The sequence below is a fragment of the Canis lupus genome, chromosome 34, assembly GCF_003254725.2.
Source record: "Canis lupus dingo isolate Sandy chromosome 34, ASM325472v2, whole genome shotgun sequence".
Classification (NCBI taxonomy): domain Eukaryota; kingdom Metazoa; phylum Chordata; class Mammalia; order Carnivora; family Canidae; genus Canis; species Canis lupus.
Window position 1 is genome coordinate 6,117,079 of NC_064276.1, and position 14,699 is coordinate 6,131,777.

Consider the following 14,699-nt stretch of genomic DNA (forward strand, 5'->3'; position numbering starts at 1 on the left):
GGTAGGGTGCTGGGAGAGAATCCTTTTACCATTAAACTATTTCTTCCCGGAGCACCTCATGACACATGGAGCACTTCCAGGGAGGGGCAAAATCAAGTATCTGCACCACGGACTTTGTCCTGATCTCAATTACTCACGGAGATCTCAACCTTTGCTTCTGGGGAGCTCTTTCTGAAACAACCGTCCAAGAGGAGAATGGAAAACAACCCCAATGCTGGCGCAAAAACACAGGAGAAGGAAGAGCGCGGGGCGGGTAAAGATACAGACTCTAATCCAAAGTACGTAAAACTTTTAATGAATCAACCTTACAAAAGACAATGGCATCAAAACATCGGACGTGTTTGGTACAAAACTGGTTCTAGGTTGTGAGAACTAATTCTGGTGATGGATGGCAACGTGCTGCTAGCACGAGACACAAGAGAGCGAAGCAACAGAGCCACGGATCCCGCTGGGGCCCGCGGACAGCCACTGGCGATGACACACGCGGGGAACACAGTCAAATTCCAGGTGGGGTGACAGAGTCAACTTATTCACAAATACTGTGTGTTTTAATATCAGACTAGCGGATGCGGTTGGCGAGCTACCATATTTTCCAGAAAAGAACATGCACCGGAAGATAATATACACCCCCTAGTTTTATTGCCTTAAGAATTTTTGTTTATTTCACATCTGTCATCTTTGTGAGTTCTTCAGATGCATTTCTCCTATAACACACACTCCTTTTCCTTCTGCTCAGGAGTAAGCACAGTGCAAGTGGCAGAGCGATCTTGGCACACGTCAGACACCAAACGGTATGCCACCAGGTCATAGGAACGAGTCTGAAAAGGCTCCATAGGACAGAACAGAGCACGCACATCAAAAACGAGAGACAGAACTTGCAGTCAGAAAGTGCATGGTACCTTCCTGAAAATACAGTCTTCTGGCCTGTACTGAAAACGAAGGCGACTCTTCAGGATGCCAAGTTGCTCTGGGAAAGGGACCTTGACATTTCCGTGTTTACAAAGTACGTCTTCAGCTCCCCCTTGCCTTTCACGTTGATTATCCCTCGACACGTGCATGCGTACCCCAGGGTCTGAAGGATGACGCTGGTCTCCTCGGTGACCTAGAAGCGCATGGACAGAGAAGAAGTGGTCAGTGTCTAGGCCACACAGCCTCTGGATGGTCATCTGGCCACAGAGATCAGGAGCCAAAAGACACCTTGTGTCAGGCATGTTCTTTGACCCACTCATTCCACTCCTGAGAAATGAGGAGACAGAATAATGCAGAAGAAGAGCTTTTGAAGGACAGTGTGTAGTTTCGTGCTGCGACAGTGACAGACTATAAACCACCTAAAAGTCAAGTGATCTCCAGGGTGAAGTAAAACATGAGGCTGTCATGCTCTGTGATGAGACCATGAAATAAAGTGGGATCAGTTCACCCCAAAGGAAGCATGAAGCCTGGACCCACACTGTGATTTTGCCATAGGAAGATCATGTATTCTCATACAAGAGACCTGGAAAACAAAGTAAATCAAGGTATGCTGGAGTGGTGGGATTCGGGATGGTCTTTACAACTGTCATGGGTGTCATTTCATGGAATCATAAATATGAGTAACAGATCTTAATACAGATGGGAGAAGATATCCCAAGAAGACCACTGGCTCCTGCAAATGGCCACACACTCTAGCTTGAATGCTCGAGAATAAAACTCCAAGGACACTAGGGGTCTGCCCTAGCCTTAGCATGACCACAGAGTCAGGTCTTGGAAGTTTCCTCCCCTCACTTAATTGACACGGAGTGCTAACAGGGCTGGGCCCCTCCCTTGTGGCCTGACGATGTGATGGCACTGGTGACTCCTGCCCTTGGACCATGGGGCAAGGATGCTAAGTGTAGAATCACATTCAGATCCTGCTGAGTCAGGTGGCAGTGGAACTTCCCGGGTAGGATGCCCCCCCTGTCTTAGGGGAGATGGATTGTACTGAGCCTGGCACCATCTCAGCCTGAGTGTGTGCTGTGCTCTCCTTGGGAGCCATGTCTGGGGATGGGGGGATGGCAGCCCAGACCTGCCTGGGGCCTATCTGGTTGCATGCTGGTGAAGCCTCCCGCTAAAGAACGCTCAGAGCCTCTGCTTTGAGAACGGGTGAGGTGAGAACAGATGTGACTAAGAATAGGCCTTAGCTTTGGAGGTGAGAGAAGACCCTTATGTCAGGAACATGGCCCCCAGTCAGGCCTCCCAGGAGGTATCTGGGTCTTGAGCAGAGAGGGTGGGAGCTATTTTTCCAGAAAAATAATGGTAATGCTGCTCTGGAAACATGTGAGAAAGCAGAGGAGAAGGAGGAGGAGGAGGAGGAGGGATTTCTTCCCACTTCATCAAAGGGACATGGACATGGGGCCTGTGCGGTCCGGCCACCTCAGGTGTGTGGGTGACACATGCTGGGCAGGCTTGTGGAAAGCACAGCAATGTTATCACATGATTTTGCTTCTGGAGCAGCCACTATCAGGGGACCGTGTGGTGCTGGGTCAGTGGCAGCAGCGGTGAGCCGGCCTTCTTGAGCTTGGTGGCTGAAAGAGGGTCCAGGGGCCTACAAAAATAAGAGTAAAGTATGTTGTAAAAAGCTCTCAAGGGCAGGCTATTGAAAGAAGCTAGAAAAATCACTCTCTTCCTGTAATTTGACCCAGTGGCCAGCCCCCAGCACAGGGGCCAGTGTGTGGGTCCTTGGGACCCTAATTACCAGTGCAAGAGAAGGGGGGCATGGGTGCCAGATGGTCATGTCCTCTCCTCCCCTAGGGTTGGGTCCAAGTCCTGGGGGAGGACAGGTGTAGCTAGGTGATGAAGCCAGCAGCCTGGGAAGGATTTTGGGTCCTGGGTAAGAATGGAAAGAATATGGACAAAGTCAAGAAACTCAGGTATTACAGATATATTCTCACAATCAGAGTTCTCAGCAGTAATCAGAATTAGAGAATCCTATAGGCAGTTGACTTCTGACCTTCCACAGAGAACAAGCCTGTCTTTTGGAGCCTTGGGGGTTCATTCTGTGGTTGAGGTATTTAGTGGCATGGAGTATCACCACCGGCATTTGGGAGCTATCTGGTGGAATTTGTAGCGCCAACCTCACAATCACTGTGACGGGAGAAGGAGGGAGCTGTCTCCCAAACGAGCACCAGCCAGTATTCCTGCAAGTCCGGGGGAAGCCTGGCTGGGTGACACGTGGGCTTTCTCTGCTGCTCTTTGGGCTTCCAGGCGAGAACACGCAGTGGGAGTGAAATGCTCTTTAATCAAAAGAACCTGTTCCTCAGGCCCAGGAGAAACTTTTAATGATCTCAGCACCACTTACTTTTCCTGGCATCTCACTACTTTTCTTGCACACCAGCAGAAACGCAAAGCTACTGCAGGAGGGTGAGCCACACCCACAGGAGAAGGAATCTGCTGGACACAGACCTCGCAGCTGCTGGGCTGTGTGAGCACGCACGCCTGCAGATGAGCTGTTCTCCTGACAGCCAAAACCCCTTCTCATTTCCTCCAGGCTCTGAGCAGCAGAGACCATCCAGGGGGCTGCCCAGCACTAAATCACCTGGAGTTTTATGACACCCAATATCTTCTTGGAGACACACAAGGGCTCAAGCTTATTTGAAACATTGATCTGTAGGGGATTTACGACCTCCAGGAGGGAGCGCTCTCCCTGACCAGCCTCTCTTAAATTGTTTTTGGTACTTATCCCAAGTACTTGAAAACCCCTTGGAGAGTCGTGAAGCATGCTAAGGTCACTCATCCATCTTCTGAATGTTCCAGGCATGTGGAGGGGGCCTAGCATGGCCTACAGTTGGGACGATGTGTCCTTGATAGAAGCACCCTCTCCCCACACCAAACAGAAGAGCCTGTGTGGTCCAGGATTGCCGGAGCATCCCTGGACACTGGGAGCTGCCAGTGACACACATGCAGGAAGCCTGGAGGCTGTGGTGCCAACAGGGCCTGGTTCAACGAGGCTGCCAAGGTGGGAGGCAAGTGGGACATCTCCACAGACAGTGACCACCACTCCAGCCCCATTTGTATTTCGAGCTTCGTCTGGATGGATCTCCTGGGCACAGCCAACTGGCTCTTTTCTCTGGCAACGGTGGTTTGGGTGGGAAGCCCTGGACGTTCCACTCATCCCCACATCACTTGCCATCTCTCCCTTCTCTTTGGTGCTCGGTTGCTCACTTTCAGCAACTGTTCACTAATCATCAGGCTGCAAGAAGATGAACACTTAGAAGTAATGTGGGTCCCATGCCATATAAAGATTAAGGCTATGCTATGGAAAGTTCACAGAAATGGAATCCTCTTGAATGAATGAGGTGGGGAGTGTGAAAGCCAAGTAAGCAGTTTAATGACATTGGAGCTGAGGTCTCCTACAGAAGTAAGAACTCTAAACCTCTACCATATTGTTAGGGGGCACGGTTACCTGAGGACACTGGCCAAACCAAGGCACACAGAACGGGGACTTATGGAATTCTCCACAAGCAATCAAAAAAAAAAAAAAAAAAAAGAAAAAAGAAAAGAAAAAAGAAAGAAAAAGAAAAAGAAAAAAAGAGCCTATTATTTGTGTCCATGTCCAGTGGTTTTTATACAAATTTGCCACTTGGCAGGAATGTATTTTCCAGAATATAACAAAGCTGGAGGAAAATGCAGAACCACGGCTTTCTGAGGGTGAGGCAGATAGAAGGTTCTGCATAGCCACACACGTGCACACATTCTTCTCATTAGGAGAAGACAGTCTCTCCTTTTAGGTGTCTGGCACCATGCCCAAGCATCCTCCCTTGGGTGGATTCCAACACTTTCCCATCATTCTAGATGTCCAAACCCCACGCTGGTTCGATTTGGCGTTGCCACTACATACACATCACCCAGAATCCTACCCCTTGTCTTTCCCCACTAGGCTTTTTCCTGCCTCTTCCCAATTCAGCCTCCGGGACAGGAAGTGTGGGGGTTATGTCTGGTTTGGGTTATACCATTCCCCTCCTTGGCAAAGCACCTGGGGCCAGGAGATGGAAGAGGAGACAACGGTCCAGCCTTGACTTCACGCCCAAGTGTCGATTGCCGCGTTGGTGATTGCAGTCATTGGCTTTCACAAATGCAATAATCTTTATAGTATTACATTTCTAAACAATAGTTTAGATAGTTAGCAATAGTTAACAATAGTTAACAGCGAGTGCAAAAATGAGTGAACGTTGCGCCGCAATAGAAAAAGGCTTTATGTCAATTTCAAGGTGTTTCAAGGTTTTCTCATGATTTAACTAACTTTCAAGGTTCTTTGTTTTAAATGTATTAATGTCATCATTATTATACTTATTCATAGTTCCCAAGAGGAGAGAACTGGCCGATGCTGACAGAGCAGACTGCATTACCTGTATTTTGTCCAGCACGCCGGTGCTGTCCATCCTACTGGCCACGTTCACCGTGTTACCCCAGATATCATACTGTGGCTTCTGGGCTCCAATCACACCAGCTATTACAGGCCCATGGTTAATACCTGCAACACATAAGAACTGGGTGAACAAGATTCAAGTTACAGCAAAAGTTTTACAAGGCTGTTTTTGAATCACGGTTACTAAACAAACATTAGCCCAACTCATGGAATTCTAGAGCAAAGAAAAATAATTGTTTTCCCTTGTTAATCTTGATTTGTGCTCATGTGCCCATCTACCATGATTATTCCATAATAGCATATCATTGGCTATGCTTTTAAAAAAACTTAAACGGGACAGTCTTCTATGCTGCTACGTAATCTTAGACAAGGGACGATTATTGTGTTTTCCAATAGTTTGGTAGTCAATGTTAATTTTGCAAATATACATCTTTCTATTTTATTTTTTTAAAATTTTAAAAAAGATTTTATTTATTTATTCATGAGCGAGGCAAGGACATAGGCAGAGGGAGAAGCAGGCTCCCCACAGGGAGCCCGATGTGGGACTTGATCCCCAGACCTGAGATCATGCCCTGAGCTGAACGCAGATGCTCAACCACTGAGCCACCCAGGTGCCCCATCTTTCTGTTTTAAATAGCTGAGTGGATGGACTGCCCTAGCAGCAGCTGTGCCATGCTGGACTTTTGGGTTCATGCCAACATCTTGCTGAATGCACCACTGCCACCCTACCACTGTTGTGTTTCCTACTTGCTGTGCACTGTTCCACATGCTTCACATGTATAAACTCCTGCGGTTCTCAGAAGAGCCCGATGGGGTGGGTACTGTCACCAACACTTCCAGTTTCAGGCAAGGAAGCAGGGGATGGTGCCATCAGACAGGTGGTAGGTGGCAGTTCGCTCCAAGGCCCCTGCTTGTAAGGATGCTGCCCTCCTCTTTCTTCCACAAGTGTCCCCTGCATAAGGTTTCTTCCCACCTTTAGGGTCATTGCCTTGGTAATATCTCAATGGCAAGTTTACTGAATTCCAGAGGAACATGTTTGTGCTTCATTTCCATTGCTAAACCACCTTCCAAAGGACTCCCTTAACATGCACTGTACTAGTGAGGAAGTCTACCCATGTTGGCATTAAAACAACAGTAAATCTTCTTATGGGCCACACAGATTCAGATTTCAGGAAATTCTACGACACAAGAAGGCACAACTGATAGGACTGTGGCAGATCCTGGGGTAGACAGGCTGGCCCCAGTAGGTGGGTGTGACCCACAGAGGGTCTCCAGGCAAGCGGTGGGAGGTCTCTCAGGCTTTGTCGCTTGGGTTCTTGGCCCACTTGAAGCTACCCTCTTTACAGCTCTGCATCCATATCAGACTGACAACAACCCCACCTCTGGTGTAAGCCCCCTCACCAACTGTGATTCCCCAGGGAGAGCCATCAAAAGGGTGCTGGAGAAACTCAGGAGTCGCCTCTCTTCAGCCCAGCTGGCCTTGACCTCGCTGGCCGGACGGATTTCTTGCTCTCCGGCCTGCCATGTGACTTCCCAGCTAATCAGGCACCCCAGCTCACTAACGGCAATTATAAACTCATGGTTATTACATGTGGACACCTGGGCTCTGGGTGTGCTTTCGCGCTGCCTGAGACCTGGGCATGCCATCTGCCTCCTGGAGCTGAAGCCTGAGAAGTCTGATCAACTTCTCTAAGCAGAGAGGCCTGGGCTCTTCCTCCACCTACCGTGCACCAGGTAGGAGGAGTCCCCTAGTCCCAGCATCTCACTTCAAACGGGCAGACCCTGTTATTCTGGGAGTAGTGCGGAGGAAGGCCACAGAAACAGAAATAGAAATATTGACATTGGCTAATGACGCCCTTTACGTTTCCTGGTGGATCTAGGACCCTGCCTTACTGCAGGAGTCAGCTTGTATAGACTGATAAGGGTGATGTTTCTGAGTGATCCCATTTCCCAGTCCCGAACTGCTTAGTGTGCTACGGTTTGTTACAGACTTAAGGCACAGCTTCCTCTCTGCAATGGAAGGGTAGGGAGGAAACACAATACGAACACGATTTTACAAAATCTTTGAAGGTGTGCAAGAGGTGGGAAAGAAATTCTGCTTTGCTTTTGCCGAGTAGTCAAAAGCTCACACTCTGCTGCAGACACCCCAAATAATCGATTCCAGATGCTGGCTGCTGGCTGGTGCTCTCAAGCCCCTGTGGCATCAACTTTTCTGCTGGCTGCTGAGTCCTGCTTGGTCAGCGCCTGGGGACGGCGGGTGGGGGGGCTACAGGGAGAGCCTGGGCCGATGATTCCTGGCACAGGTCAATCTCTACTTAGTGCAGGAATGTGCTCGAATTTTGACCTCTGTTAACTGACTGATTCTGCAGCTTGACACGCAGAAAAGGACATTAGGGGCGAATTCAGCTCTTATATTTATCTTTTTTTTTTTTTTAAACTATTACTCTTCCACGTTCCTACCATGAACTGCCACTGGATGGCACCGTGCACTCAGGTGCAGCAGGGAAGCCGCCCAAAGCGAGGCCCATGAGTGGGGAAAGGAAGGCAGCCCCAGAGGCTGGTGAAACATTGAGCTTAGGCTTCTTTAGAAATCTGGAAGAACTGGCGTGTGGGGTGAGTGTATAGATAGATACTATTAGTCATTCAATAATCAGTGTAAAGTAAGCACACAATAAATTCCTTTTGAAGAGGATCTATTCAATTACTCACATTAATTTGGAAAACACAGTAATGGTCTAGACCAATATGGTCCAGCCTTTTTTGGATGTAACACAGGTGACCAGCAAATGACTATCCTCATCTTACAATGAACGACAGTGTTGTTCTGGTTTGTTTGTATATGCTTGACAATGGAGCAGGTCATGCTGCTGGGTAATAGATTTTTTTTTTTTTTTTTTTTAGATGAGAGTAGTTTGATAGTTTGAGGTGCTCATTTTCTAAGCTGTCAAAACAATAAAGAGGCCCTAGGGCCAAGGGGACACCTCTGCACTTGATGTGGTCAGCAGGCTGTGGGAAGCCCCCAGCCTGCCTGGCTCTTCTCATCTCTGTAGTAGAAGGTAGTGCCGTGAAGGAGGCCCACGGAGGTGAGGACAAAGAAAAATGTGTCCAGATGCTAACAATTAACAGCAAATGGAAGCAGCAAAGAGGTCACCTTTTGCTTAAGAGATGTAAAAAATTTCTGGGTTTTATTTTTGTAAAGATTTTATTTATTCATGAGAGGCATAGAGAGAGAGAGAGGCAGAGACAGAGGCTGAGGGAGAAGCAGGCCCCATGCAGGGAGCCTGACGTGGGACTCATTCCTGGGTCTCCAGGATCACGCCCTGGGCTGAAGGTGGCACTAAACCTCTGAGCCACCCGGGCTGCCCTATTTCTGGGTTTTAAAATTCAGAAGAGAAAAGGAAGAAAATCACTCTAAATATTGTTTTTTTTTTTTAAGTTGAAATCTGTATGCAATAGAGGTGAAAAGCCTTTCCGATGGAATTTGTTAAAAGAACTACTCTTGTGTGGACTTGTTTTCAGAAGAAGCAAAATGTGTTGCCAAGAGGGACATAATATGGTCAAAGCAGCTCTTACCAGTTGTGAACGGCCATAAGTGCAAACATAGCAAGGCAGCTGTGTGCTAAGCTGAGAGCTGAAAGCACACTTTGTATTTTTATAGACATTTGTAAAAGGCCAACTAAGCATGAAGCACGCTCATGAGTCAACTTGAAGAGAAGAACTTAGTAGAAAATTTTAAATTTTAAAGAAAGTTGGCCTTTTCTCTTGGATTTGAACTTTCAATCAGAAAAGCTATGGCTATCTCAGAACCTGGGACATAGGTTTGGGGTTCTTGGAGGTTGTGACCTCAGGGGTGTGTGATGATTTCAACAAAGATGCCTTTAAGATTTTGTTTGTTTGTTTACATCTTTGGATCTCCAAAGTCTGTATGCATCTCACGACCGCTGGCAGGTGCTCATTTCACCAGCAGGAGTCCCTAAAATAATGGAGTGGTTTACAGTTGGTGGCGTAAGTGAGCTCCTCAGGATGGCTTAAGGCCATGCACATGACTGGCAGAGGGACCCCGGCTGGGTGGATGAGGCAGCGGAGCTGAAATCCAGCTCACGGTCCACTTGCTAAACACAGTGCTCTTAGCCAGGGTCCAACCAAAGGGTATTTTGTTTTCTAATTTGTGCAAAAGTGCCTCAGAGGCTCCTAACTTCCCTGAGCCTGCCCCCTCCCAGCAAATTCAGTCTTTTTGCCCTCAGGACACAAGCTGGTCCCTCACGCCACACCTTCCCCGCACCTACAGGCCACATCTCTCTACACAACATACCCACTCGCAACTTGAAGTCATTGAAGGAGTGCTTGTTGATAGCATCCAGTTTCGCCACCAGGGCAAAGGCAAACTCCACCATGGTGCCAATGTGCATGTACTGCCTCTCGGGCTCCTGGACAGAGAGAGACACACAAGCAAGGTTAGAGCTCCACGAGCAGGGAAACGGTCCCTTGAGTCACAGAACTGGGCTCCAGGCAGAAAGGATGCTCGCGGCTACTGCACTTTAGCCCTACAGCCCTGGCAGACGTTTTGTGAGGAGCCCCCCTCATCACAAGGAGGCCTGGTGCCCCAATTCATTTCTGTGGCCGTGGGGTAATCTGAGACACCAGAAGACATGGGATACCCAGGCAGAAACTGCCAAGAGAAGACCCCACGAGGAGGGCCTGGCTCCTGGTTCTCGGCTTGCCCCTCATCCCCGACTCCCCACTTTGCTGCTGACCTCTGGCTTTCTGTTGGGTTGACCGATGGTAGGGGCCAGGGAAGGTCAGGGGGCGCAGGGGAGAAGGCTGGGGTCCATTCCTCCTCTTCCCCACTCCACACCTGCCATAGCTCACCTCGGTTCTGGAAACACCACATCTTCCATTTGCCCCAATGGGGGGTGTTCTGCATCCCCCTTCCCCCGAATTCATCACCTCCAATACCTCAGAATTTGTATTTGGAGATTCTTCTCTCCATCATTAAAGACGGGATCAAGATTAAATTGGGTGATTAGTATGACTTATCCAGTATGACTAGTGTCCTTATACAAAGAGGAGAGTAAGACACAGACCCATGAAGATGACCACACGAAGACACGAGGAAGACGATGTCTACACAGCAAGGACAGAGGCCTCAGAACCCCGTCAGCACCTCGACCTCTGACTTGGTCTCCAGACCTGGGAGTCAACAGATTTCTGTTGTTTAAGGCCCCAGTCTGTGGCGCTCTGTTACGGCAGCCCTAGCCAGCTGATACAGGAGACCACGAGTCCTGGCTCTCCTGTCCCTGGGCATCCACATCATCCCTCCAGGAACAGTCACCACACATACAGAGCAGAAGGAAGGACAAGTTCAAGGTTTCCAATGAAGGTAAGTGGGGATTTCTATTCCTATTTACTATTAATTTATACTTATATTTCTGTTACTAATTTTTATTTACTATGAATTTATAACACCTACTACATTTGTAATTCCTTCTGAAGATCATCTTTCTAGAATTTCTTTTTTTGGTTATATTTTAAACACAGATTCTTTATTAGTATATGCAGATAATCCATCAGATGTATTTACATGTCCTGTAGGTTCCCTCTGCCCTGTTCATCAATGACTCGGTGCACGCGGATGTGGGGTGACATGCCCATGAGTCTGGGGCTTTGGCTCCCGGTGTCCATCTCAGCCCGAGAATCAGTGCCGTCTTTTATGTCCCTCACTGGTCTGTGAGCTCCCCAAGGGCAGAGAATGTCTTCCATTAATCTGTGTCTCCACAAGATCAAAGTGGCCGGGGAGAAGCGCCTGATACATGGTTGTTGAGAGGCTGCTCCTAGACTGCCTGTCGGGTAGCCAAGAGGAAATGTCTAGGAGGAGCAGAGAGCATCGCCAAGCTTGGCGGAGGGGTCAAAGCCAACCGATGGCTCATTTGGGGGTACATCCGCCTGGAGAGGTGGGCATTCAAGCACCTGCTAAAGTGGGACAGGGCTCCAAGGGAAGATGGTTCCTTGTCCTGGGGGTTGTCCTGGGCCCTGCAGGATGCTGAGAAGTGACCTCGGCCTCTGCCCACACAGGCCAGTGGCAGCTGCCTTCCACGAGTGACAACCCAAAACGTCCCTAGACATTGCCCAATATCCCCGAGACCACCGCACTCAGTAATATAATCATGAGCAGAGAAGAAACAGTAAATTTCCTGTTCAGAAAGTTCTTCCTCTGCTCAGATAAATTCTATCATTCTAGAGAAAGACTAATGAAATGTTACCATTGCCATAAATCCTCAACTTAAAATTGTGCGAGAAAAATCCAAACCATTTAAACAAGTGGAACTATGACAACCATCGGCTAATGTCAGTGCAAATGAAGTCATTTCTTAACAACAGTGCTGTTCTTCCAGCAGAGCTCCCTGGGGTCTCTTGTCTCATGCCCCCGGGAAGGCGTGATTTGGAGGTTCATGCAGTCCTCTGGAAACAGGAGGCGCGAACTGTTGGATCGACAGGCAGGATCCTGTGTCGCTCACATCACAACCGTCCCAGCAAGAACAGATTTGCCACGGGGGCTTTCTACTGAACCTCAGAAGAGCAAACGAGCTTCTCTCCCTGATGAATTATCCCCTGATCTGGTTTCATGCAAGTGGAAAACTCCACTTGCACTCACTGCAAGTGGGGTTTAACTCCAACATCGATAACTCACTTGGGCTTAGTAAATCCTGGAAAAAATTATGTTCAGTCTTTAGAAGAGCTCAGTTCATTGCAAAATGTCCTTCTAACTGAGCTTTTAATAAATATTTGATGACAATATAAAGCAGCTCTTTCTCCCACGATCCAAATGATTTCTGTTAGGTGCCTCCAAATATTTAACGGACTTCCAGTGACACGGTGAGCAGACACATTTGGTGTCCCTGAACACATTCTGGAAGCTGTTTGCTTTGGAAACTCCACCAGCAAGGAACGCCACTTAAAGCAAAAGTATCTTTATCAAGGTCATTTTATAACCCAAGGGACTGGTAAAAACCGAGCTAAATTTTTAGGCTGAAACATATGCTTCTTCTCTTGACCTCTCCTCTTTCCTCCTTGCCCTTCTTCCACCCATCAAATATCCACGGAGCACCTGCTGTGCTGGCAGCTGTCTGGTGTTGAAGGTTTAGGACTACTGCCTAGGCACTGTTCTCCCCCCGGACACCCCTGGGAGATCTGAAGCCCCCCCTCCCCCGCAGTGCTTCCCAAAGGGATGGTCTGCTCTGTCCCAAGTGAGCTGATCATCACAGGCCAAAGATCACGTGGTGGCTCCCAACACCTGAGTGTCAGGCACCTGTTGGAGGGCACGAATGCGACTCACAACTTCCCAGTGTTAACACAACTCCAACGCACGAAAAAATACTTATGGGAAACAGTCTGACCGCTAGGCCATCCATCGACCCATCTAGATTCACTGAACCTGGATTTAGGTGGTTCTCACGGTCTTCAGCCCATCTCATTTTATAGAGAACGCATCTTATTAAAATGCACATTAAAGGATGTTCCAGCAAGCATCCCCTCAACCCCTGCCCTCGTATTTTAAACCAATTTCCAGAAGGAAGTTAGCCACCAAGCACATGGCTCATTGCGGACCCACTGTCGTGGATATGAGGGCCTGTACCCTATGTGGCCTGGTTTTCCCATATATTAATGAATGAGTGATAGGGTCGTCCCCATGAACACGGGGGCACTGTAGTTGCTGGCTGCTGGAAATCTCCAATGAACAGCAATAGCACGCGCATGTATGTATTTAATGCTCACGGCGAGTCCCATGAAGGACTTCCTGTCTTCGTGCCCATCATGCTGATGGGGAAAGGGACACCTCGGAGGGCTAATAACTTGTGTAAGTGGCACAGCCAGGCTTTGCAGCCAGGAGTCTGACCCTGGGTCCCGTCTTAGCAGCACTGCCATCTTCCCCCCAAATGTGCATCTAGAACATGGTTGGAACTTGGCGGTGTGCATTTTATGTATCATCTTCATCTTTGCATCGCATCTTTGACTTTCCTTCCACTTTATTAGTTTTAAAACATTTGCATCGTATTCATTTTTGTGAGCTTCCTCAGCGACAGATTTACGTAAGATATGCACAGACATGTAGACAGGTAAGCAGCTTTCCTTGATCGTCTTGCTGGTAAATGGTGGCAGGTGGGTTCGACGACGATGAGTCTAAGAGATACTCAGTTGATGGGGAGCTATCACCAGGAGTCGTTCATTAATGACTCTGGAACTAGCCGCCACCTGTGTGGAAGGCTGAAATGATACTTGGATATCTTAGAGCACAAACTGTGTATCTAAAACTAATATTGTTTCACCTCCCAAAAGACAGCTCTTATTCTTGACTCTTCTGCTTTGCTAATGGCGCCATTAATTACAAATCCGTGAATCAGAAGCCTGAGGTGCTGGCAGCCTGGCCTTCTGTGCCTCGTCTCCTCTCCCGACCCCTCAGCTCCTAAGTCTGCCTCCCATGAGCACACTTCCTTCACTCACCTCTTCATTTTCCTAGGCCCATGCTTTAGACTCCGACCACTACTTGTCTGAAGGTACGAAGTTCCCCAAATAACTGCTGGTACCTTTGAGTTGGGCAGCATTGGGTTCAGCCCCAGGTCCTATAACCATCAGCTGTGTGGCCTTGGCTGAGTCACATAACTTCTCTAGGCATCAGTATCCTCATCCAAGATGGGACAGTAACCACCTACCTCACAGGGGTGTGGGCAAGGTGAAATGAAGTGGTTACATGAATTCAGCCTGTATCCCTAGGGCTCAGGATTTATTTAGGATTTTATGATGGTTTAGAGAAGCATGTTACTCTGCTTGACACGGAAAGCATCTAGGAGGAAATGCCAGTCAGAAGCTGTCTTAGGACCCAGTTTAGAACATTCTCCCTTTGCACACACTGAGCAACCTACAGGGATGTACAGCTCTGACAATGACCAAAGTGTCTGACGCTCCCTGTGTCTTTGAGATTCTCTGTATATTTAGTGCAGAGCCATAGCTTCATTTCTCTCAGTTTTCAGGTTCCTGTCAGTAGCATGAAAGCAGGAGGAGATTTCTCTCTGCTTACAACACATCATGGGAGCGCTGGAGTTTGTACAAAAGTACAATGCACCAGGGCACTGCTTTTTCATTTCAGCAGAGACCCAAACTATTTTCTCCTTTTCCAGGAAAGGAAACTATGGTTATTAGTTTCAAAATGTGCTTTAGCTACCATGAAACGGCGGCAGGTCTCAGCGTGACTCCTCACTTCCTCCCTAGTCAGTCTGGCAGGGTCCCTCAACCTTGGGCTGAATGTGCCCCTTCAAAATTCATA

At 48.2% G+C, this 14,699-nt stretch overlaps 1 protein-coding gene across 1 annotated transcript in view; it reads right to left on the reverse strand.

Annotated features, from left to right (window-relative positions):
• Positions 1 to 274: 274 nt before the first annotated feature.
• ADCY2 (adenylate cyclase 2) overlaps positions 275 to 14,699 on the reverse strand; it is a 387,968-nt gene continuing 373,543 nt past the window's right edge. The window contains exons 23-25 of the mRNA XM_025451236.2: positions 9,693 to 9,807; positions 5,361 to 5,485; positions 275 to 1,102 (exon numbers count right to left, since the gene is read on the reverse strand). Of these exons, the coding sequence (XP_025307021.1) occupies positions 950 to 1,102; positions 5,361 to 5,485; positions 9,693 to 9,807 (393 nt within the window). The 3' untranslated portion in view covers positions 275 to 949. The remainder of the gene's footprint in view (positions 1,103 to 5,360; positions 5,486 to 9,692; positions 9,808 to 14,699) is intronic.